This window comes from Phoca vitulina, unplaced genomic scaffold, assembly GCF_004348235.1.
Source record: "Phoca vitulina isolate PV1807 unplaced genomic scaffold, GSC_HSeal_1.0 scaffold1, whole genome shotgun sequence".
Classification (NCBI taxonomy): Eukaryota; Metazoa; Chordata; class Mammalia; order Carnivora; family Phocidae; genus Phoca; species Phoca vitulina.
The window spans coordinates 34,101,249-34,127,592 of NW_022589704.1; the positions used below are offsets into that span (position 1 = coordinate 34,101,249).

General features: G+C 37.4%; 1 protein-coding gene across 12 annotated transcripts in view; it reads left to right on the forward strand.

The window, feature by feature from the left end:
- The window catches only part of FAM126B (family with sequence similarity 126 member B), an 85,568-nt gene that overhangs the window by 36,132 nt on the left and 23,092 nt on the right, over positions 1-26,344 (forward strand). For 11 of the 12 annotated variants that reach the window (XM_032404834.1, XM_032404806.1, XM_032404780.1 and 8 more), the window contains 6 exons: positions 1,581-1,661; positions 2,381-2,482; positions 8,096-8,275; positions 12,439-12,519; positions 14,057-14,172; positions 25,086-25,181. In XM_032404834.1, the coding sequence (XP_032260725.1) occupies positions 1,611-1,661; positions 2,381-2,482; positions 8,096-8,275; positions 12,439-12,519; positions 14,057-14,172; positions 25,086-25,181 (626 nt within the window). In that variant the 5' untranslated portion in view covers positions 1,581-1,610. Of the gene's footprint in view, positions 1-1,580; positions 1,662-2,380; positions 2,483-3,206; positions 3,263-8,095; positions 8,276-12,438; positions 12,520-14,056; positions 14,173-25,085; positions 25,182-26,344 lie in introns of those variants that run through there. The other variant, XM_032404861.1, reaches the window with a different exon arrangement.

Consider the following 26,344-nt stretch of genomic DNA (forward strand, 5'->3'; position numbering starts at 1 on the left):
AGAGTTTGTCACTTGGGTATCCATGTCTATTAATAATGGGCTTTAGTTGGTCTGAACTCCCAGAAATTGTTTGCAAAATTGAGTTTGTGTAGGTATGGCATTTTTCCTCTTATGTAGTGTTCATTAATCCTTTTTTTCTTAAAGTTTATTATGGAACATTTCAAACTTATAACAAAGTGATGATCATAGTGTAATGAAACTTGTGTACCAGCTTGAATGGTTATCAATTCATGTCCAATCGTATTTCATCTATACCTAATTCACTTGCCTTGTTTGGTTCCCCCTGCCCCTGCCCTGATTATTTTAAGGCAAATCCCAGACATTATTTCAACAGTAAATATGTCAGTATGTAACTCTAAGAGACAAGCACTATTAAAAAAAAAAACAAAACACCTAACTATAATTCCATTATCAAGTATAAAAATAACGTATAATAATTACTTAATTTAATATCATCAAATAACCAGTCATGTTCAGCTTTTTCCAGTTGTGTAATGTTCTTTTTAATTGTTTGAATCAGAGTCCAAAAGAGATTCATACTTTGGCTATTGATTTTTTTAATCTCTTTTAGTCTGTAGGTTTCCCTACTATCTCTTTTTTCTTTTGCAATTTATTTTGACTAAATTCATCGGTCTATCTTAACAGCATTTGCTAGTTGAAAATAAGGGACATGTCTTGGGGCGCCTGGGTGGCTCAGTCAAGCGTCTACCTTCGGCTCAGGTCATGATCCCAGGGTCCTGGGATCGAGCCCCGCATCGGGCTCCCTGCTCCGTGGGAAGCCAGCTTCTCCCTCTCCCACTCCCCCTGCTTGTGTTCCCTCTTTCGCTGTGTTTCTCTCTGTCAAATAAATAAAATCTTTAAAAAAAAATAAATAAATAAAAATAAAAATAAAAATAATACATGCTTATTATTTTTTTCTATAATTCAAAGTTACATAATTAGAATATTCTCAGTATTCCTTCTCTCAGAGGTAGACACTCTAGTTTGGTATATATGTGCTTCCAGGCTTTTTTCACATTTTATATAGTTTTTTAATGGAATTATAGTTTACATAATTGTACAACTTGCTTTTTCTACTTGGACATCTTTCCATTATAGAAAACATATAAATCCACCTTCTTCAAAGGCCTTATTCATATAGTACATATACATTTATAATCACCTTGATTTCTAGCTTTTTTGTCTTTGTCATTTATAATCTGTCACATGGTTTGTTCTGTGATATGTAACTAATTCCAGTTGTATATTTGGTAAAAGCTCTAGGCGTAGACTGTTCGTTTGTCTTGGGTAAGGTGCAGTTTGATTTCACTAAATTTGTTTTTGCCTCTTTGAAATATAATTGTTGAGGAAAATATAAAAAGTATTAGGGAAATAGGTTTCAAATGTACCACTAAAAACAGAATTTATTCCTTAAATATGAATATAAATATAAATTTAATTGAGCTCTAGTTTAAAACTATGGCTTCTTATTTGAAATATATACTAGGTTAGTTTCTTTGTGAAAGGTGCACATCATTTACCTTTGGTAGTTTCTTTAAGTACATAATACTACCCTCACGTTCAGTGCTTTTTTCTTTCAGGGGTAAAAGAGGAATAGAGGGTAGAAGAAGATGCTGGGATCTGAACGTGGTGTTGTGGAAGAATGGTTATCAGAATTCAAGGTAAATTGGATCGGGGATAAGAATGTGTCATATGATTCTATATGTCAGTAATTCAGACAGTGAATACGTGTTCTCTGGAGAAACTGAAACAAATGTTATGATATGAAGTGGAAATGGCAAAATATGAAATAATGTGTTTCTATACATGTAAGTCTTTAAAAAGGCACTAAGGTGAATAACGACTAGAAGGTAATGTGTAAAATTGAAAATAGTTGTTAGGATTGATGAGGGGATATATGAATTTTTAAATACATTGAATAAAAGGGGAAGCTTCCAAGCTTTAATAAGGCACAGACATAGGATTTGTGCCTTATATTTTTATTTCCTATAATTAAAAATCACCCGTTGATTTGATTTAAAACTATATAATTTCTGAATACTATAGAAATAAATGTTTTGTAAACATAAAATGCAAGAATTAAAATATATCCTATACTTATTTTTTTAGAGTAGATTAGTTTAAGTTGACCTATTTCAGCAGATCTTGGTATAATGTGTGATTTCTAATCATTTTTCATGGTTGAGTAGTTTGAAGAACTGTATACTATAACATTCTAACTTAATTTGTTTTTTTAACTCTCATGGTTATTTCTTGTATTATTTTTACTTTTCTTACTTGACTCTATCATAATTCTTTTCAAGAGGAACTCAGGTAAAATAAATTTCCTGACTTCCCAAATATTAAGTTTGCTTTTGATTTCCTTGGATGTTTCTTTTAGGCATTACCTGACACTCAGATCACCAATTATGCAGCAACTTTACACCGGAAAAAATCACTGGTACCAGCCCTCTATAAAGTTATTCAAGATTCGAATAATGAGGTAGGAAAGTTTATAAGAAAAATAATTTCAACATAGTAAAATGAAATATGTGTACTAAAACACATATGTAAGTTTTGTAGTTTTCCCTTCTCTTTTTAAAAATCCTTCTTATGGGACTGGAAAACTTTCTTTCTGCTGTGTTTCATTCTGATGGTTGCTTTGGCTTTCCCTTTGCCCTCCCTCTTATTATTTTAAATGTTTTGATCAGATTTGTTCTGTATGTTTTGATTGTTGATTTGAATGACCATCATCTCATTGGATTACTTATTTAATTTGAAACTTTTCTCTTTCCTGTTTGGAATGTTTCCTTTTCTGGAATCCAAATTTTAGCCATACACTGATTCAGACTTTTTTATTTTAAGTGTTGTTTGCAGTTATTCTGTTGACGATACAGAACTGTGTATATTACTCTAATGAGTGAACTCAAACTGGTGACATGAAATGATGCTTCTAGTAAATTTAGCTTGAAATGATTGGAGAAAGCACTATTTAGCATAAGTAGTCAAGATGAATGAACTTAGAAAAAGAGTTTCCTGTTACTCAGCTTTGTGTAGAAGGGGGAAAATGCAGCTATTGTAGCTATATGTTAATTTATGCAAAATACACACATTATCTTTCCATTAACACAATAGTATGACATACAGTTTTATCACCACTGGATTCGTGTATGCTTTAAAATGAAAATAAAAGGAACACACAGGAAAGTAGCTTCTTATCTTCCCAGATACAGCCTCCAAGAGTGCCTCTGCTGTGTACTGGAGTGAGTTTGAAGAAGTTCAGGTAATCATCTCCTAACCAGCAGCTTAATTTAAAGTGCATCTTAATTTTTGTCCTATCACTAAAAGCTTGCTTATTGACCTCTTTCTTTCCTGTCTCCTAAACTTGGATTGGCTCTCAGTTAGGCTTGCATCTGTTGCTATTTGTAGCAGCAATTGCAGGATTCATTTGCTTCTTTTTTCTCTTGCTGTGTATTTATGAATGTTTTATAACTTTAGATGTGTTTATATATATATATATGTATATATGTATATATGTGTATATACACATATACATAAACTCATCCTTTTTGGTTAGGAGTTTTCAAAATTCTGTTTGAATAATGAATATGTGTATTTCCTACCCCTTGTTTTGCACTGTCTTAACGTTTAAGCTTTGCCTATTATAATTTGTTTTATGCTTTCTCTTTAGATTGTAAGCTCTTCATGGGCAGTGGTCATATATTCTATATTTGTAACTTCTCTAGAATATATTTTGTCATGTACATGATGAACACTTAATAAATATTGATTAGAAGAATAGTAAAACACAAAATGACACTGAAATGCTATCATTTTCATTAGGAGTCACAAGTATATAAAAAGGATTAGTTTCCTTTATACTTTAGAAGCTATGACATTAAAAAAACATTATTCACATTATTTAAACTGTAATACTTCATAATACTCATATATGAGACCTTGTCATGGCTACAACGGGGAAAAATTACAGCTTGAGAGATTCAGGCTCAACAGCAGTCACTGTAATCATCCAGTTGCCAGAGCAGATCTGTCTTTCCATCTTTTCTCTTGTCAGGTCATAAAGTTCTAACCATGTGGTCATATTTCAGAAAAGCAGAATGTTTAGCTCTATAGCATCTCAAACCAATTCTGGACTTTAGTCCTAGAAGGAAGACCCTTGTAGTCCTGATTTTGTTATATTCTGAAAGACAATCAACTGTTTTATTTAGTTAACAGGAAATTATTTCAGAAAATTGTCACATGCCATATATAATATTAGTTGAAAATTATGACAGTTTTATGAACAGTTTTGCTTTAAAGACCTTAAAAGTTCTTAAAGTGTATTTCCTGGTTTGGTATTACATATCATGGCCAACCTGTACTGCAGCTGAAGTTTTAATCTCTAGACCAACATACTGCTTAATTTTTCTCCTTTCCCTTGTTCCAGATCCTTTGGACATTCTAGCAGTTCTTCCATTTCAAGGAGCTCTCCATCCAGTCTATTAATCCTATCACTTTTTCATGATTTGATTGCCTTTCCTTCTTCCCTCACATATCACACTTCTCTCTTCACCCAGCTAAATTTTCATAGTACATCATAGTCTATTTCCTTGCAAACATTGTTAGCTCCTTTGCTTCTCCTTCCATTAGTTCTAATTCTTTGGGAAAATCTCAACACTGGATAAAACTCTGCTGTTCATCTTCACACTTGTACCTGAACAGCTGAACATACTTGGAGAAATCAGCTGCAACAACAATTTTGTTGACTTTCTCCACTTTATCTTTTATCTATTTATTTGTTTTTTGAGAGAGAGAGAATCAGAAGCAGACTCCAGCTCAGCAGGGAGCCTGCCGCGGGGCAGATATGGGGCTCATGACCTGAGCTGAAATCAAGAGTCAGATGCTTAACCAACTGAGCCACCCAGGCACCCCCTAGTCCTGCATTTAAAGTGCAGAAAGTCAGGGGCGCCTGGGTGGCTCATCGGTTAAGTGTCCCAACTCTTGATTTTGGTTGAAGTCATGATCTCACGGTGCTGGGATCGAGCCCCACATTGGGCTCTGTGCTCAGTGGGGAATGGGGAGTCTGCTTGAGGATTCTCTCTTTCCATTTCCCTCTCTCTAAAATAAATAAATCTTTTTAAAAAAAATGCAGGACTAAAAATCTCAGTCGCATAATACTGTCTTGCAATCTTGCTTTACTTTCTTGGTACACTATCCCCACTGTGGATTTTACACATTCCCTTTTCTCATTAGTCTTACCCTCCTTTCCCTCACCTTCAGCTTGCTTTCTGTGTCATTAAAAAAGAAGAAGATAATTGGGAATTCTCTTATTTTCCCATTCATACCTACCACTTTACCAGCTTCTCCACCTACATTCTCCTGCCTTTTCTGCTGCGGTGGATGAAGTGTCCCAGCTTGTATCAAAGGCTGTCTTCCACTTAGGCCTGGATCACATCTTCTCTAGCCCCCTCAAAGATTGTTCCTGCAGTTATACCTTCTCTTTCCTTCATCATTGATTTCTGACCAGAAGTTAATGGATTGCCAGCTATTCCTCCCCCCTGCCTTTTTAAAAAAGAAAGCAGAGTAAAAATTTTGGCAACTCTGTATTTCTTTGCTATGCCTAATTAAAATGTAGTCTCTTACATGCCACTGTGGCTACTGAGGAAGGGAACTTAAGGTCTTTATAACAGAAGCAATTGTAATTGGGGCACCTAGCTAACTCAGTCGGTAGTGTGTGTGACTCTTGATTTCAGGGTCATGAGTTTGAGCCCCACGTGTGGTGTAGAGTTTACTTAAAATAAAAGTTAAAAAAAGAAAGAAACAAATTGTAATTGTACCATAGCCAATAAAATTTAGAGACAGCAATTTTGGAGTCTTTACTAAAGAGAAAAATAGATTGGAAACATGGATATGTATTTTTAATAAATACATTTATGAGAGCAGTGATCTTTAATTCCCCAAAAGAGCTGACTGTTTTTGTCAGTACTTTAAAAAGATGCCAGCAGTTGACTATTTTCAGAAGTTTATTACTTCATTATTGACACTATGTGGAATATAGTATCTGTAATTAAACAATCCTTACCTCCTGCCCTCCCATTCATTCTAGTATAAGAAATGTGGATGGGGTGCCTGGGTGGCTCAGTCGTTAAGGGTCTGCCTTCGGCTCAGGTCATGATCCCAGGGTCCTGGGATTGAGCCCTGCATTGGGCTCCCTGCTCAGCGGGAAGCGTGCTTCTCCCTCTCCCACTCCCCCTGCTTGTGTTCCCTCTCTTGCTGTGTCTCTCTCTGTCAAATAAATAAATAAAATCTTTAAAAATAAAAAAATAAAAGATTAAAAAAAGAAATATGGTATAATGGGAGCATCAACTTGGTGTCGGAAGACCTGAATTTTAAGTGTCTTCTTCCACCACTACTTCTGTGACTTTGGGCAGATTGTCTGACTGGTCTAGATTTCTGTGTAAGGGGAAAATTGGAATTTTTTAAAGATTTTAAATATTACTGGGGCACCTGGCTGGCTCAGTTAGAAGAGCATGTGACTCTTGATGTTGGGGCTATAAATTTAAGCCCCATGTTTGGTGTAGAGATTACTGATTACTTAAAAATTAAAAAAAAAAAGTTAAAAAAAAACCTACTATGGGAAGCACTGTGAATTGTGTAAGACTCTTGAATCACAGTGTACCTCTGAAACAAATAATACATTATATGTTAAAAAAAAAAAAAGAAGAAGATAGTAGGAAGGGAAAAATGAAGGGGGGGGAATTGGAGGGGGAGATGAGCCATGAGAGACTATGGACTCTGAGAAACAAACTGAGGGTTCTAGAGGGGAGGGGGGTGGGGGGATGGGTTAGCCTGGTGATGGGTATTAAAGAGGGCACATATTGAATGGAGCACTGGGTGTTATACGCAAACAATGAATCATGGAACACTACATCAAAAACTAATGATGTAATATATGGTGATTGATATAACATAATAAAATAAAAAAAATACTATGGTAGTGATTTCAAATAAAGGGCTTAGTGTGTGTAAATTTTTTTTAGTTTTCCTTAAGAGCTAAGCTTAACTCATCTAAATATATTAACCATATGATTAACATTGGATTTGTTGACTTTTAATTTACAGTTGTGAAAGTAGTGACTTATTCTAGAGCGTTAGATTATTACAGACATATATAACTACATTCAAGCAGATTTCCAAATGTATATGCATTATTTAATCATTCAGAATAGAGGTAAGCATATAAATAATGAACGATTCATTTTTTTTTTAAAGTTAGTATTAAATTTTAAACATGATTTTATAGTTTCCTGGTAGTGTTTTATTTGCATTTTAAAATCATACCCAGTTTTGTGTAGACTAGTTATTTCAACAAAACCATTCTAGTTTGGTAGTACATGATTAGAAAAAGGGAGAGGTTTATTTAAACTACTCATTTTCTTTAGTTTTCAGGGTGATGAAGATCCTCGTAAGTCATACTGTGGGATATCATATGAAAAATTAAACACTGAAAAAGCTGTTTCTGTATACTTGCCTCCTTTTCAAAAATCTTTCAAATAAATGTAATTAGAATTTAAATCAGTCTTAAAACATAAAAGTAATCCATTTGTTTTACTTGTATGTATTTAAAATATTAGCTAGCATTTTGGATGTCTAAATATTATGTGTTGCAAAATCCCTTTCTTGATTTATTTAAATCATAGTCTAAGTTGAGATTTAAAGGTTATTTCCAACAAGAGCATTTGAAGTTATTTTCTTCCAATATGGAATATCCTCCAAATGGAGGATAGTAAGGGCTAGTAATAATAGAAAAGGAAACATACTAAATACAAATGTAGTACATTGGTTAAAGAATTAATTATCTAATAAATTTAATGATACAGTGTATTGAAAAATATGTTGATATCATACAGGCACAAAATTCTTATAGTTAGTAGATTGGTCAGTTTAATATGTAGTCTGCACATAGAGATTAAGGTTTGGGTCACATTGATAAAAAATGCAAAAATTAATATTGAGAATTTGTTTTTAAAATATTATACCAGTATATGTGCATTACAAAAAACACAGTGACAGCCAAAAGAATGGAAATAGCTAATGCACTTTATTTTCCTTTTAGCTTCTGGAGCCTGTCTGCCACCAGCTGTTTGAGCTCTATCGTAGCTCTGAAGTTCGACTTAAGAGGTTCACACTGCAGTTCTTGCCAGAATTGATGTGGGTTTATTTACGGCTTACAGTTAGCCGAGACAGACAGAGTAATGGTTGCATTGAAGCACTTCTGTTAGGAATTTACAATTTGGTAAGTTGAAAATGATAGTTTGGGAAATTTTAAGTATCTTTTATTTAAAGTCTTCTGAGGTAATACTTAATACTTAGGGGCACCTGGGTAGCTCAGTCTGTTGAGCATCTGACTCTTGATTTGGACTCAGATCATGATCTCTGGGTCATGACATCAAGCCACACGTCGGTAGGATTCTCTCCCTCTCCCTTTGCCCCTCACTCCCCCACTCAAATACATGCACTCTCTGTCTCTCTAAAAACAACAACAACAACAACAAAAGAATACTTATTAAGAAAAAAATTGAAAGGTCTACCGAATAATTTATTTAAATTAATATAATTGAGTATAGAGAGGCTTAATAAGTAATTGCTGATAATGGCATTTTATAAAGTAGGTGAAACTATTATAATTGATAGTATTGTTAATATTTTGTGACTTATCTTTAAGTTACTTTATTTGACCAATGTTTATGAATGTGCTGCATTTAAAATTTTTGAAATTATTTTTAATAATCATTTGATAATTTTTTTTTTTTTTTAAAGATTTTATTTATTTGACAGAGAGAGACACAGTGAGAGAGGGATCACAAGCAGGGGGAGTGGAGAGGGAGAAGCAGGCTCCCCGCGGAGCAGGGAGCCCGATGCGGGGCTCGATCCCAGGACCCTGGGATCATGACCTGAGCTGAAGGCAGACCCTTAACGACTGAGCCACCCAGGCGCCCTGATAATTTGTTTTTGATACTGTACTGTTTGAAACTCTTTTTCTAAGAGAATCTTAAGTAACTTAAACATTATTCTGGGTTTTTTCCCCACAGTGTCCAGTTAGAACATTGGTATTGAAATTCCTGCTCTTTGAATTCTTATGTTCTCTGTATTCAGTACTCATGGTAAACAAGCACACCACATAATAAAATTAATTTTAATAGTTGAGAGGTAATAAAGTACCTCACAAAACATTGAGTCTCAGTATAAATAGATATTCTTCTGTACCACTGCTCAGTCCTCCAAGTATTATCCCTTAAAAAGTCATTAGAAAACATTTCTATCATTGGAACATATATCTGAAGGAAGCAGTATGGCCTTTGGAATCACTTGTATTTTGTTTAAAACCAGGCCTTGGGGGGCGCCTGGGTGGCTCAGTCGTTAAGGGTCTGCCTTCGGCTCAGGTCATGATCCCAGGGTCCTGGGATCGAGCCCCGCATCGGGCTCCCCGCTCGGCGGGAAGCCTGCTTCTCCCTCTCCCGCTCCCCTGCTTGTGTTCCTTCTCTCACTATGTCTCTCTCTGTCAAATAAATAAAATCTTAAAAAAAAAAAAACAAAAAAAACCAGGCCTTGGCATTTATTGGCTGCTTTAAATTTGGGCACACTACTTAATATATCGACTTCAGTTGCCTCATCTGTAAAAGAGAAATAAAACATTGTTAGTAGAATTAAAAACAGTTAGGAGAATCTGCATGTTGCCTGAGGTGTTTAATAAATGTCTTTAGCAGTAGTAGGAGTATCAAAATTAAGGGTGAGGTTTTTTTTACATGAAAACTGGTCTAGGTATAAAATTGTGTTGCTAACTTGCCTGATTGTTTTTTCTTTTAAAGCAGGAAATTTAGGTGTGCCTGGGTGGCTCGGTTGTTAAGCGTCTGCCTTCAACTTGGGTCATGATCCCGAGGTCCTGGGGTCCAGCCCTTTCGGGCTCCCTGCTCAGTGGGAGGCCTGCTTCTCCCTCTCCCACTCCCCCTGCTTGTGTTCGGTGTGTGTGTGTGTGTGTGTCTGTCAAATAAATAAATAAGATCTTTAAAATAAATAAAGCAGGAAATTTGTTTCATATATTACTCTCTCCTCTAGTATTTAGCACAGGCACTTAATAGATGTTGATTTAATAATTGAATTAATGTTTTAGATTAAGTTGAAAATTAAGCTGTCTTTTAATTTGTTTAATAAAATTCAGTAGTGGGACAAATGAAGCAAAATACTTTTATAGCAGAATACTGACAAGTTCTTGACAGTGCTTGTTGGTGCTATGGTTTAATTATCTTTTAGCATCTCAGAAATAGTTACTATAAGGTAAGTGCTCAGTTATATGTCAGAAATGTGACCTCAGACTTCTTTCTTCTAATTCCCTTTCTGTGTTCTCTCTTCTCTGTGGCTCTCAATTTTTCTTACTGCACTGGGTTTCTTTCATGTATTTATTTCTCTCTCCCCCCCCACCCCCTCCAGAACTTCTCCCTTGCTTCACATAGCCCCAGGGGAAGTTTTATATTGCCCTCAGCTTAAACAAATTGCAGAACGTCCTTCTTCAGGGATACACACAAATATAAATAAAAGTTATTTGGTTTAATTTGAAATTTAGGGATAAAAATTAAAGTTTTATTGCCTATAACTTAAATTAGGTTCATTCATCTTACTGTAGACTTTCTCTGACAAATAATGGCCCAAATGTGGTAGTATCTAGTTTAACTATAAAGTAGTAAAATGACCTCCATAAGGAATTTTTAAACCCATTTTCCTGCCAAAATTAGGGGTACGGCCATTGTTCACATATAATTGGTACTCTCCTGTGACATATTAAACTCAGAAATGAGCCCTACAGGGAAGTTCTTTTGGGTTTGTGTTTTGTTGACAATAGTTGTTTTTATTGTTGTTTCTTCCTTTTGTACTGTATAACTACTCAGTCTCTCTCTGACCTTCTTGCTAGGTCTACTGAGGGGGGGCAGCCTTCTCTGTCTGGGTTTTATGCTAGTTATGTATACTAATATGAGTTGTAAAGGAAGCAGACTAAAATGAGGCAGTGGAGAAAAGGAGTGATGCCAGAGGAGCATTTCATCCCTCTATTTGCTAGTGTCTATAGGCAGATTTTTATTGATACCTATGGAACACTGGAAGTGCCAGAGACTATAGAAATGAAGGACACCATTGTCCTTTTCATTGAACGATAAAATGCCTTTTTTTTTTTTTTATTTGTCAGAGAGAGAAGGGAGAGCAGCAGGCAGAGGGAGAAGCAGGCTCCCCACTGATCAAGGAGCCTGATACTGGACTTGATCCCAGGACCCTGGGATTGTGACTTGAGCCAAAGGCAGATGCTTAACTGACTAAGCCACCCAGGCGTCCCAGATAAAATGCTTTTAAAAGAAAACACAAGAATTTTCTTGCAGTTCAGTAGAAATTACCTAAATATGAACTTAATCACATGGACTAATATTCATTATGTTAATGTGTAACTTAATTCAGGTCATTAGTCTTTTGCTAAATAATTGTGACAGTTTCTTTTAGTCAAGATTCATTCTGTGTTAAAATGTTGTGTTTTTCTTATTTAATTAAATAAGTGTATTTCTTGGGTAAAACATATCTGTTTTGACTCAGATCTAATCAATTGTAATCTCCCTGTCCTGTCTGTATATTTAACATGAAAATTGATTTGTGTGCCTGCTTCGTGTCTTTGCTGTCACATTGCATTCGATTTAGCTATAGTATTGTGTTCCATATCTCTCAAAGGGTAACTCAACTACTGAACTGTGTAAATTTGGTTAGAAAAGATACACTAGGGTAGTAATACTCTTTTTTTTTTTTTTAAGATTTTATTTACTTGTCAGAGAGACAGAGCACGAACAGGGCGAGTGGGAGAGGGAGAAGCAGGCTCCCCGCTGAGCAGGGAGCCCGATGCGGGGCTCGATCCCAGGACTGTGGGATCATGAGCTGAGCTGAAGGCAGACGCTTAGCCGACTGAGCCACCCAGGGCCCCCAAGCCTGAGTATTTTTATACTAGGTTTGATGAAGAGTGGAAAGTTGTGGGAAAATATGATAGGACTTAAAGGGAATGAGCTAAGGGTAAAATTGGGAGAAACTTAATAAGGCCTGTTTGTTTGGATTCCTCTTAAAGTTTCTCAGTCTTCAGAGAAAAGGATGCATCTTTCTTTTGGGGGGGGCCACCTCTCAAATGAGGGTCTTTTTTTTTTTAAGATTTTATTTATTTATTTGAGAGAGAGAGGACGGGGGGAGGGGCAATGGGAGAGGGAGCCAAAGGCAAATGCTTAACCAACTGAGCCACACAGGCATCCCTATTCTTTATATATTACTATTTCTAAAAATTTTCCTCAGTTGCCAGTGATATATTTGGTAAATTAAGAAATTATTTCTTACAGTATAGTCCTGTGATTATTTATCTTTGTATATTATTTTTTTTAACTATAGGAAATTGCTGATAAAGATGGAAACAATAAAGTTCTATCTTTTACTATCCCTTCCTTATCCAAGCCCTCAATATACCATGAGGTAAGTAAGATTAGAAAGGTAGAATTATTTAAAATTATATTGAGTAAGAGATGAAAGTTAATTTCTTATCCGAGATAAATGTTCCTAACACATCTTTATTGATTTGCTTCTTAAAAGTAGGTGATTGTAACTAGTGATGTAAAGCTAAGCTCTTATCAAGAGAGGCAGAAAGTAATTAATGGAAAATTTTCCTCTAGTTCTTGTTTCTTTCTTTCTTATTCCTCCACCACTATCATTTTCACTTTTTTTATTAGTCTTTTATGAATTCATAAAAATATTCTTTCATTTTTTTAAAGTATCCCATAATTGGAAATTTGTGTTAGATTAATTTTTTATTATTTTTTAGGAAAATGTCTACTTAGAAGGATTCTAACACTAAAATTATTTCTATTTAAAGGAGTCTGTAATTCATGCATTGTAGCTATTCGTTAATATTATGCTTCTGAGTTTTGCTTGTATTTATTTGGTTGAAGAATGTGAGAACACTGATGTTTATATTTAAGGATGTATGTTATGAATCAAGCTTCTGGTCTATAGTGACCTTTAGTGTATAAAGTGTAAGGAAAGCCTTTAAAGAAACTTGCCAGTAGGCCAAAAATTATTTTCCATTTTCTTATCAACAGACAGTATCCAGTTGTCTCATAGCTCCATGCAGCTATTTATTTTCTTAATTAATTCCCCTGGGACTTCGTTTTATACTGGAAATCGAATACCTGCAATAGAATGGGCTTGTTTTAGCATAGAATATTTCTGAGTAATAGATTTTAATTAAGTTCTGTGTATCATGTTATGTAATAAAATGGAGGCTAGTGGAGCACTTATGAATGGATGCTTCTAACTTCAGAAACATGAAATTAATTATGTCACTATTAAACATTTGATCATAATCTTCATTGTTGTTTGTGTTACATAACTCTCTGTACCTTTCTTTTTTCTTTTAAGTTTTTATTTTAATTCCAGTTAGTTAACATACAGTGTTATTAGTTTGAGATATACAATATAGTGACTCAACAATTCCATACTCCATCCCGTGCTCATCATGACAAGTGTACTCCTTAATCCCCATCACCCATTTAACCCATGCACCTTTCTTTTTCATTATAAAATGGGGTTTATGAGAGTATCCACCTACCTGAAGTTAGACAAACTGCAAAATTTAAATGCACAGTCTCAAAACTGCTGTGTGCTCTGGGGTACAAACAAATTAAAATTGATGTATTTGAAAAAAATAAAAAATAATGAAAGTGGTGTATTTGTAACCTTTAGTCTTTCCAGCAACTTTTCTTATTTTGTGTCCTAAATATAGATTCATTCTATAATCTTTCAAAAAATAAAGCAGTATATTTTTAGTTTTATATATTAAATATAATTTCCAAAAAGAGGTATGGAATGTATGTAATTGAAAAATGCAAAGGGTTTTGAATGAGAAGAAATGGCCTTAATGTTAAAACAAAATTAAATATCCTTACATGATACAGATTTTTACTTCATTTTAGAGATACTGTGTCTCTAAAAGATACTTCATCTTTTTTTGTAGCCCTCAACAATTGGATCCATGGCTTTGACAGAAGGGGCACTGTGTCAGCATGATCTCATCAGGGTTGTTTATAGTGATCTTCATCCTCAAAGGGAAACATTCACTGCACAAAACCGGTAATGGTCAAAACTGTAGATAGTAATAATTATTAATTTGTGCTTAATAGTTAACTATAATTACTTTGGTTCAAGTTTGATGAGAGAAGAGGCAAAAGGTTTAAGATCTCATACTAGTGAAATACATTATAGTGGTTAAATACCTATCCATCCAATGCATGGTACTGTGAATGGTCATCTTGTATAAAGTAATGTAAAAACTAAAAGTGTGGGCATAAAGTCATCCAAGCTAAGGTTTGTGTTCTAGCACTACAGCTTAGAAGCTTGCCCTCTCCGGCAGTTTATCTACTCTCTTCACTTTGCTTTCTGTATTGCAGAATGGGTTAATGAGAGTACTTACCTTCCTGAAGTTAGATAAACTACAAAGTTTGAATGCATGGTCCCCAGGACTGCCCTCACTTCTGACACCAACTGCAAGTTTGGAGGGTTCCTATAACCACTCTTAGGTTTGATAACTCACTAGAAGGACTCAGAACTCACTGAATGAAAGCTGTTATATTCAGAGTTAAGGTTTATTACAAGGAAGGTTTAATACAGATTAAAGTCAGCCAAAGGGAGAGATGCATAGGATAGAATCTGGAGGGTTCCAAATGCAAAGCTTCTGTTGTCCTCACCCATGGAGTCAGGATGCATTACCCTCCGAGCATTAATGTGTGACAGTATGCATAGAGTCAGGTTCAGTGTCCAGATTTTTCACTGGGCTCCATTTTTATAAGTATGACTGGTTAGATTGGTTGCTCACAAGGTTGATCTCAGCCTCCCAGTTGGTTGAGGCTGTGTGACCCAAAGCCCCACCCTAAATCACATGATATGTGGTTGTTTGTTTGTTCTTTCTTTCTTTCAAAGATTTGTTTATTTTAGAGTGAGCGAGCGAGCACTAGCAGGGGGAGGGGCGGAAGGAGAGAGAGAGAATCCTCAAGCAGACTCCTCTGCTGAGCACTGGGCTCAATTCCAGGACCCTGAGATCATGACCTGAGCCAAAATCAAGAGCTGGCCACTCAGCCACTCAACTGACTGAGTCACCCAGGCACCCCATGGTGGCTGTTTCTAGTGTGGCTAGCCCCCATCCTAAACAAAGACACTTATGTCAGGTATAACATAGGTTACTTCCTCGCAGGGGAGCAAGGGCCAGACTTCTTTGGGCAAGGCCAAATTCTTTACTACACAGACCATGCCCTGGCCTTTGGCCTAGGCTCTTTCATTTTTTAATTTTTTTTAAGATTTTATTTATTTGACAGAGAGAGACACAGCGAGAGAGGGGACACAAACGGGGAGCGGGAGAGGGAGAAGCAGGCTTCCCGCTGAGCAGGGAGCCCGATGTGGGGCTTGATCCCAGGACCCTGGGATCACAACCTGAGCTGAAGGCAGACGCTTAACGATTGAACCACCCAGGCGCCCCAGGCCTAGGCTCTTTTAAACAAAAACAATCATGTTTACCTGGGCATCTACTTTTAGTATAGCATTTATATGACAGACGCAGACATCAATATGATCATTATGAATATGCCCAACATTTGAAGAGCCATTGTAAGTTAGGAATAGATTTGAAGAAACAATTAATTTGTTCTACAATGTAGCCACTATATACATTTTCGAATTTTTGTACCATTTTTTATTATTTTCCACCCCACCCTACCCCCGTCATCTACTACTGTTTGTACCTTATGATAAACTTGAGCAGAAATACTGATCATAGAAATTAGCTGATGGTTAGCTAGGTCCAGTTTTTCCCTCAAGCTGGTCATTTTCTTAGCATTCATCCTAAGGAGACTTTAACTCAATTTACCAGTACATCAATATGAGTATTATAACCTTAATAACAACCATGCCAGTGTTATAGCAAAACACAGAATGCCAGTAGGTGTGACCTGAAAAATAAGTCAAAGATACTGGCATATTAATAGAGTCTTAGTCAGTCATTAACTATTATTGCAGTTCATTATCATCTCATATTACCAGAATGTCTCCTAGAACAATGTCATTCAGGTTTGCAGGCTTCTTTTTGACTTTATCAGGTTTAAAAGCAGGAGTGGTCTCACCAACAAATGGTTTCACCCTTTTAAGAATCTGATGTAGGGGTGCCCGGGTAGCTCAGTCGGTTAAGCATCTGCCTTCGGCTCAGGTCATGATCTCGGAGTCCTGGGATCAAGCCCCACATCAGGCTCCCTGCTCAGCGGGGAGTCTGCTTCTCCCTCCCCCTGCTCTGTGGTTTTGTTTCCTCTCTCTCTCCCTCTCAAATAAATAAAAAAACTTAAAAAAAATTTTTTATTTTTATTTATTTAAGAGATAGAGAGTATGAACAGGGGGATGGGCAGAGGGACAAGCAGACTCCCCGCTGAGCAGGGAACCTGATGCGGGGCTTGATCCCATGACGCCAAGATCATGACCTGAGCCGAAGGCAGATGCTTAACCGACTGAGCCATCTAGGCGCCCCAAGAACTAGTGAGCTCTGGACCACTAGGTGATACATCTGCACTCAGTATCAACCCCAGTTTTGCCAGATGGAATGAAGGTACCACTCATCCCATCAGCTCTTGGGAATTAAAGATATAGTTACAATTTCTTGCTTAGAAATCCTCTGCTTCTGGCAACTGCAGTTACAGCCCTGGTCCTAGACCAGTGCTTTATTATTATTATTTTTTTAAATTATTTATTTGAGAGAGAGAGAGCACAAGTTGGGGGGGTATGGAGTAGCAGGCAGAGGGAGAAGCAGGCTCCCTGCTGAGCAGGGAGCTGATGCGGGGCTCGATCCCAGGACCCTGAAATCATGACCCAAGCTGAAGGCAGCCGCTTAACTGACTGAGCCACCAGGCGCCCCAAGACCAGTGCTTTAGATAGGAAAAGAAAAGTTGAATTGTGGGGAAGAAAGAAGAAGTATAGTTATACCATTATGTTAGAAAGAATTGCGTAGTCTTACCAACATTGTCTATCCACCTCTTCCCACATCCCCAGAAAAGCAGAGAAATCTGTCTAGTGGTGACTGTCCTCTGTAAACCTGCCCTTCGTGCTTCATTCCCACCCCCTTTTCCCTGTCCCATTTTAGATGAGAGATGTTTCAGTTGCTTGTTCCACGTATCTGTCAAACCATTATGCTTAGGATATCTCTTTACACATTGTTAGGCCTTATGGGCTGTAAAGTGTGTTCCTTGCTCTGAAAAACATGTGACTCAGCAGTCCAAATTGGTGCAATATCTTCTGGTCCTTTTATAGTACTCTGAACATTTGACCTACCATCAGATAAGCAAAGTTTAGTGCAGAGTGTCTGTTCCTGTCAGGACCCATTTGTATCCTCCAGGGTCTACTGGCATCAGTCCAGCTGTCAGCTGTATAGGGCGTTACCCCAGGGTACTCCGCGCCATAGCCATCTGCAATCTTTGTCTCTCTTGTTGGCAAACAACAGTTCTTACCAGCAGTTTTTACCTCAGGGTGTAAAAAGAATATGTCTAAATTCAGCCCATCTCTGCATTGCTGCAGTACCGCCATGTCCACTCATTTCGTGGACACAGATGGTCACTTCAAGCACATTGGGATGTCTACTCATTGATACCAGTTGCCTTCTGATTCCCCTGATAGGTATAGGCATAATCCTACTTTAATGCACTCCTCAATTCCCATGGTGATTTCCATAGGGTTATTCCCCTTGCAGGCATCCCTTTAATAGGCCAGTTTTCCCTTGCCCTCCTGCAGGACCATATGTGGAGGCCCTTGGCCACTACCTATGAGCTGGTAAAAACTCATTGTGGTAAACAGAATACAGTTAAGTCCACCTACCAACCTGATTTGTTTTTAACCTTCTTCAATCGGAGTGGCAGCCTTCCAAACAAGATATAGTCCATTCATTTTAGAACTGCCATCCATAAATCAGACAGCTCTTTGTTGGTCCGTGAGTGACTATCACTCTGTGTCTAGGTGACAGTAGAATCTAGCAGCTTGTCGGGTAGTGCCAGAGTTCACCCTAGGGAAAAAAGAGGCTCCCTGTTGATGAGTATTCTGAGCACCTCTTTGCATTCCCTGGTAGCACTTTTCTGCACATACCGTTTCCATTTTATTATGGAATTCTTCTGGCACTGCCTGTGTTTTTCTTATATCACCCAAGATGTTACGGGTATTTCAAATTTCAGGATTATTTTATGTTTCTGTGTTACCAGCCCCCACCTGAAACAAAGCTGTCAGCTATGATATGGGTTACTTCCCAGAAGCTGAGGGCAAAGGCCAGACCGAGATCTCTTTGGGCAAGGCCAAATTCCTTACCACATATTAACATACATGGTTGTTGTGAGGAATAAATGAGGCCACATCTGAAACATGCTTAGCACAGTGCCTGGTATATAGTAAATGTTAGTGATACTATTATTATTGCATAATGTTTGTAGTAAAATAGTACTCTTATCTTGTTGGTTATAATATTAGAGTTATGGAAGGAATATAGAATCAAGCAAATTTCCATGGTCATTGACCTTTGATCGTGCTTTAGTCTGGAATTCTGGTTCTTTTTATGGGTCTTTCCAGTATTACACATGTGATAGAAAATGCATTGGCTTTCCTTGCATTCTAACACATTGTTTTGGAATTCAGCTTTAGTGATTATCCTCTATTAGCCAGCAGGGTGCTATATAACACTCAGAGAAGGCCTTATCCCAACTTAAAGTAACAGTTTAATTTTTTTTTGTATATAGTTACATTGGTTTACTTAAATCATTTCACAATATAAAATTCACATTGAAAGAGGGGCACTTGGGTGACCCAGTCAGTTAAGCATCTGCCTTTGGCTCAGGTTGTGATCTCAGGGTCCTGGGATCGAGCCCCACGTAGAGCTCCCTGCTCAGCGGGGTGTCTGCTTCTTCCTCTGCCTACCGCTCCCTCTGCTTGTGCTCTCTCTCTCTCTCTCTCCCCTCTGCCCCTCCCCTCTCCAGTCCCCCCCTCCCCTGCTTGTGCTCTCTGTCTCTCAAATCAATAAATCTTTAAAAAAAAAAAGTGGTTCATGGGAGTGCCTGGGTGGCTCAGTTGGTTGGGCATCTGAATCTTGATTTTGGCCCAGGTCATGATCTCAGGGTCCTGGGATTGAGCCCTGCATTGGGCTCTGCGCTCAGCAGGGAGTCTGCTTGAGGATTCTCTGTCTTCCTCTCCCTCTGCTCCTCCCCCCCACTCACACGCTCTCTCTCAAATAAATATTTAAAAAAAAAAGAGTGGCTCATACTACAGTCTGCAGACCACATAAAAATCATCTGGTTACCTGGTTCCTTTTTGTTTTCTAATTTTAATTTTTAAATGTAGAACATTATATACTTGTGGTAAATTTTAAATAGAACAGAATATAAATAGATGAAAATAGATGGGAGTACAAAGAGAAAAGTATGTGTCCTCTTCCCTCTAACCACCGTTTCCACTCTCAGTAGTTACACTGTTAGCCATTTTGTTGTGTGTCTTTTCAGAAAATTTTAATGCATGCAAAAGCATATATTCGATCTTAAACATATGCAGGCCCATGCACGCTGGATTCTGTAACTTTTTCCCTTTTAAGAATAAATCTTAGACTTACTTCTCTAACAGCATATAGAGGTCTCCACATTCTTTTTAAATGACTACTTAGTATTTCATTCTATGTATGTACCATCAGTTTTTAGCCAGTCTTAAAGATCTTTAGATCCTTAGCCAGTCTTTAGATCAACTAAAATTTAGATTGTTTCACTTTTTTGCTAATATAAACAATATTGCAAGGAACTCAGTTTGTTTTACTTTTTTTGTATATATATTTGCGTGGGAGCACCAAAGTTAATCCGTAAGATAAATTCCTAGCAATGAAATTGCTAAGCTAAAGAGTATCTCCTTTTTCACTTTGAGTACGTATTTCCAAATTACCCTGCCCTGAACATCTGCACGAACTGAATCTCCTACCAGTAGTTTGAGACGGCCTATTTCCTTATACTAATCCCCAATATTGGGTATTTTCAAACTTTTTAATCTTTGCCAATCTGATCATTAAAAATTGATGTTACATTGTTTTACTTGACATTTCCTTAACTACGACTAGGCATGAACACTTTTAGTACATTAATTCACTAGTTATTTTTCCTGACCTGTGAAATGTATATTCATGTCCTGTATCCATTTTTCATATTGAAATGTATATTTTTTCCTAGTGATTTCCAAGAGTTTTTGTTTGTTTTTTTAAGATTTTATTTATTTGACAGAGAGAGATAGCGAGAGCAAGAACACAAGCAGGGGGCATGGGAGAGGGAGAAGCAGGCTTCCTGCTGAGTTTTTAAAATATTAAGAAAACTGCACTGTGTTTTACACCTTGCACATTTTCAGTTAATTATTGACTTTTAAAATTTTTATTACTTTTTAAAAGATTTTATTTATTTTTGCGAGAGTGAGAGAACGTGTGTGCTCACGAGCGGGGGGGAGGGGCAGAGGGAGAAGCAGGCTCCCTGCTGAACATGTAGCCCAATGCGGGACTCAATCCCAGGATCCTGGGATCATGACCTGAGCCAAAGGCAGATGCTTAACTGACAGCCACCCAGGTGCCCCTAAAATTACTTTTAATTGAGGTATAATTCATATACCATAAAATACACCCCATAACTTATAGTGTACAATTCAGTGATTTCTAGTATATTTATAAGGTTGTGCACTACCACTATTTAATTCCAGGACATTTTTGTCACACCACAAAGAAACTCCCCTTTCCTTCTTTCCAGCCCCAGGGCACCATGTATCTCACTTTTCTATCTGTAGAATTCTGTCTGTTCTAGACTTTTCATGTAAATGGAATTATACAATATGTGGCCTTCTGTGTCTGACTTCTTAGCACATTTTCAGGATTCATTTATGTGGTAATGTGTAACAGTACTTCTTTTGTATGACTGAATAATATTCCAGTATAGTTAGGTCATACGAGAATTCAATGCTTAACTTTCTGAGGAACTATCATAATGTTTTCTAGAGTAAGTGTACCATTATACATTCCCACAAGAAGCATCCATCTTTTTGAGTGTAGCCATCATACTGATTGTGAAATGTGGTATTTCACTGTGCTCCTGTTTTGTTTTTGCACAGCAAAACATAGTTTTTGTCAACTATATCAGGAATACACTCACATATGCACATGCAGATATATATTTTCAAATTTAAACATGCATTCGTTCTATACAGTTTATTAAGAAAAACTGCAGTCTCCAGCTCTTCCCCTCCCCCCTACCATTTTTCCTTTCCCACATATTATAACAACTTGTAACCAGTGGTTCTCAACCAGGGCATTTCTACCTTCAGCAAACATTCGGCAATATCTGGAGATTTGTTTGATTGTCCCAACTAGGTGTGGGAGGGAGGGCTGCTATAGGCATCTCGTGTGTAGAGATCAGTGATGCTGCTCATCCTGCAATGCTGGGCCAAATCCCCCACACTTATCTAGCCCAGAATGCCAGTGGTGCCAAGGTTTTAACTGACTCTTTTAATGTTTACATCCACATCTTTGAGGAACTTGCTGCTTCTTAATTTTTCAGTCTTGGGCATTATCTAACAACTTATCCCTTTGAAAGATAGAGATTTAGCTCATTTCTCTCATTCTCCTGTCCTCTCAATGTAGCTCTGTTGTAACTGTGGGAAACTCATTTTTCAAATTTGTTATTACTATGAATGACCACAGTTCATTTGAAGCTTCCTCCCTTTATATGACTGAGGTTTGTGATTAAATGATTACTTTCCCTTTCTTGCATACCTTTTTGATTTACTTGGGAGTTCATAATTGTCTTTTTTCCCTTTGTTTATTATTTGCTTTATAACTCAACTCCTGTAAATTCTCTATCAGTTGTCTAAATCTCCTTGTAAGTCTTCATTCATATCAGTTATCTCTCAATTTCATTTTCCTACAAAAGGGGTTCCTGGAGCCTTTTGACTTACTCCAACCTGGACTGTATTGCCCTCTTTACCTGGTATACGCTTATTATCTTGGGATCTCCCTTCACTCTTATCCTGGGATTCCTTTTGTCTCTTTCCTGCGTGGATCTGTTTCTTGTACCTGTATCCTCATTCTTTTTTACTAGTATTCTGAAATTTCACTGTGATATTTCTTGGTATAGGCTTATTTCCTCCATTGTGCTGAGCACTAGGTGGACTTTTTTGATTTAGAAACTCAATGTCCTTTAGACTGGAAAATTTTCTTGAATTGTTTCTGTTAATTAGTTAAGCCTCTCTATTTTATCTGGTCTTTTATTATTTGTTTGTCTTTTATTGTCTTTTACTATCTGTCTTCTGGTGGTTTTATTATTTGGATGTTGGAACTCTTGGAGTGGTCCTCTTTTCTCTCCATCTGCCATATCTTTTTCCTTTTGCTTTACTTTCTGTGATAGTTCCTCAGCTTCATCCACCAGTCTTTTTCTTGAGTTCTTAATTTCTGCCATTATATTTTGTATATCTAGCTTTTCTGATTTTCTAAGTATTTTTTTTTAAATAGATCCTGGTGGTTGTGTTTTTTTCCCCTAGAAACTACATCTCTTGTATTTTTGAGAATACTAATGATAATTTACTTTGTTTAAAGTTTTTTTTTAAGATTTTATTTATTTAGGGGCATCTGAGTGGCTCAGTCGTTAGGCATCTGCCTTCGGCTCAGGTCATCGTCCCAGGGTCCTGGGATCAAGCCCCGCGTCAGGCTCCCTGCTCAGCGGGAGGCCTGCTTCTCCCTCTCCCACTCCCCCTGCTTGTGTTCCCTCTCTCTCTGTGTCTCTCTCTGTCAAATAAATAAATAAAATCTTTTTAAAAAGGATTATTTCTTTTTCTCCCAGAGCAGGGAGCCCGATGAGGGGCTCGATCCCAGGACCCTGGGATCATGACCTGAGCCGAAGGCCGATGCTTAACGACTGAGCCACCCAGGCGCCCCTGTTTAAAGTTTTTTTTTCTCTTTGTATATTCTGTGTTTCCTCCAAATTGTGCCCCCCCCTTTTGTATTTCTTTATTTTGATCTCATTTTCACATTAGTGGAGTTCCTCAGATGTCTGATAATCCTCCCCACCCCCTTATACTAAGGAAGACAAAGGAAAGGAAATAAAATATGAATAGCTCTGACCTTGTGAGTAGGGCTAGTTGACTATGAACTTCACTGAGCCATTCAGTTGAAGAACTTCCCAAGTTTATACCTCTTAAGTCTTTCCTCTTAGGGTGATCAAAAACTCTTCTGGTCTCTCAACTAGTGGGGTGGCCTAGCATTCTGGTGGCCAAGAAGGGAAGGAGAGCTTCAGGTTTCAATATCCAGTAAGAAATATTTATTTTTCCTGTTTTCAGTATGGTATCTCTCCCTCCAACCCTCACTCCAAACCACAGTTGTGCTTGGTGGTTCTCAAGTAGAATTTCTTTTATCCTTAAAAAAAAAATCTTCAATAAACCTTACAGCATAGAGAAGGAGAAGGGATCTGAAGATATGACTGCTTCCAAGTCAGACTTTCAAGTCAGTTTTTAACTTTTTATTTTGAAATAATTTCAGACTTATAAAAAATGTTTCAAAAATAGTACAGAGATTTACATTACTCCTTACCACCTATGGGAAGCTTTTTAGAAGAACAAGTTCCCTGGATCATGCCCTCCTAGATTCTAATTGGGTCAGTCTGGGTTGAGGCACAGGAATATATCATTCCGGAATGCCCTTAAATAGTGTGCATCCAGGTTAAGGAACCACATTCCTTAGAGACTGTATAGCTTAAGAAATCTTTACTCAGGGGTGCCTGGGTGGCTCAGTTGGTTAAGCGTCTGCCTTCGACTCAGTTCATGATCTCAGGGTCCTGGGATCAAGCCCCACGTCAGGCTCCCTGCTCAGCGGGGAGTCTGCTTTTTCCTCTCGCCTCTGCCCCTTCCCACTGCTTGTGTGCACTCTCTCTCTCTCAAATAAATAAAATTCTAAGGAAAAAAAACCCTGGTTTAAAAAAGAAATCCTTGCTTATTAAATAAAATCATTTATTCATTCAATAAAAATTTTTTGAGCAATTATAATGTATTAGACACTGTGCTGGACACTAGAGATAGAGATGATAAATTAAATGAGTAAAGTTGCTTATTATTAAATAGGTAAAACATCGGTAAAGACAAGGAATTATGATTCCCTGGGATAAATGCTGTATTAGAGCTACATAACAAAGGGAACTCTTTCCTTGAGCCAGGAGAATTAAGAATGGTTTTATGTCTAAGTTAAAAATTTGAGCCAACACTTGAAACCTAAGCAGGAATTTCCCAAGTGAAAAAGTATGTTCTAGTAAGAAAGGGCAGCCTCCATAAAAGCAAGGAGTTACGAAAAGTTATGATATACTCATGGAGTGGTAAGAAGATCGATGTAGTGTGGTGTATATGGTAGGCAGTGGAGGGAAGTAACGTTGAAGAGGTAGGTTGAGGATGGATTTTATTTATTTATTTTTTTAAGATTTATTTATTTATTTTTAGAGAGAGCACAGGGAAGAGAGGCAAGGGAGAGAGAACCTTAAGCAGATTCCCCACTGAACACAGAGCCTGATACGGGGCTCAAGCTCGGGACCCCAAGACAGTGACCCAAGCCAAAATCAGGAGTTGGACGCCCAGCCAAATGAACCATCCAGGCACCCCAAGGGTGGATTTTAAAGGCCTTTTATGCCATGATGAGTTTGGATTTTATCATGTAGTCAATGGGAACAGTGGATTAATGTAATAAGGAGTCATTTGTTCAAGCACAATGGTTTATTTTTGATGAAGAAAATATAGATGGTAGCAAGGGATGTGACCTTTAATAAAGAAAATGAAAACAGGAAAATCATTGAGGAGGATATCACAGCAATCTGAGAAATCGGGAAAGTCACTATTATATACATCCTTATTATAACTACCCAACAAAGAAATCATAGTCTCCAGTAGAAATAATTGTTTGTAACCCTTTTCCTTTGTTTTATTTTTTCTAGGTTTGAAGTCCTGAGTTTTCTCATGTTATGTTATAATTCTGCTATTGTGTATATGCCTGCTTCATCTTACCAGTCTCTTTGTCGGATGGGTTCCAGGTGAGAAGAATAATTATCATTAGCTTTCACATTCATTTATTGGACAGATACTTATTGAGCACATATTCTCTGGTTAGGTGCTGTTCTAATTTGTTGCAGTAGAGCACTAAACAAACTCAGGAAGCTTACATTCCTATAGGAATCCTTATCATCCCTCCTGTATCATGACTTTTGAAAATATTTCAGCATTAAAGAACTATTTTCTAGCCGAACATTAAGTTAAGCCAACATGTAGTAAGTTTAGGGTGGTTTAGTGATACACCTAATCACTGCCTGTATGCCAAGTTTTGTAAATCACTTTGAGAGCTTTGAATAAATAGTCCTATATGTGGAAAAAGTCTGAAGGAATGTGAATTTTTTCATTTATATATTTCACAAATAACTGTGTTTTGGGTAAGATTAGCAATAGCTCCAATTATCTGTATGTCTCATTTGTATTTGTGTGTTCTAGTCTTTTTTCTTTTTTTTTTTTTTTAAGATTTTATTTATTTATTTGACAGAGAGGGAGAAAGAGCAGGAACACAATCAGGGGAAGTGGGAGAGGGAGAAGCAGGGAGCTTGATGCGGGGCTCTATCCCTGGACCTGAGCCCAAGGCAGACGCTTAACGACTGAGCCACCCAGGCGCCCCTGTGTGTTCTAGTCTTTACTAAATCAGAATTTCTAATAATTTGGACAGAGCTGAGCTGAAATTTAAACGTCCAGTGTAGAAAAAAATTTAATATAAATTAGTTTCGAGTCAGAATAGCTTTTGAATCAGAGAATTTCAATTATAGAAGGAACCCTGAGTTCATTCCGTCCAACTGATTTTTACTTGAGGAAACTGAGCCCCTCAAAAAAGGTTAAATGCTGTATTAGTTTTCTGTTGCCTCATAACAAATTGCCACATACAATGAACTTAGCAGCCAAATAGCACACATTTATTATTTCCACAGTTTCTGTGGGTGAGGAGTCTAGGCATGTGTTAGCTGGGTCCTCTGCTTAGGGTGTTATAAAGCTGTGGTTAAGATGTCGGCTCGAGGGGCGCCTGGGTGGCTCAGTCGTTAGGCGTCTGCCTTCGGCTCAGGTCATGATTCCGGGGTCCTGGGATCGAGCCCCGCATCGGGCTCCCTGCTCTGCGGGAGGCCTGCTTCTCCCTCTCCCACTCCCCCTGCTTGTGTTCCCT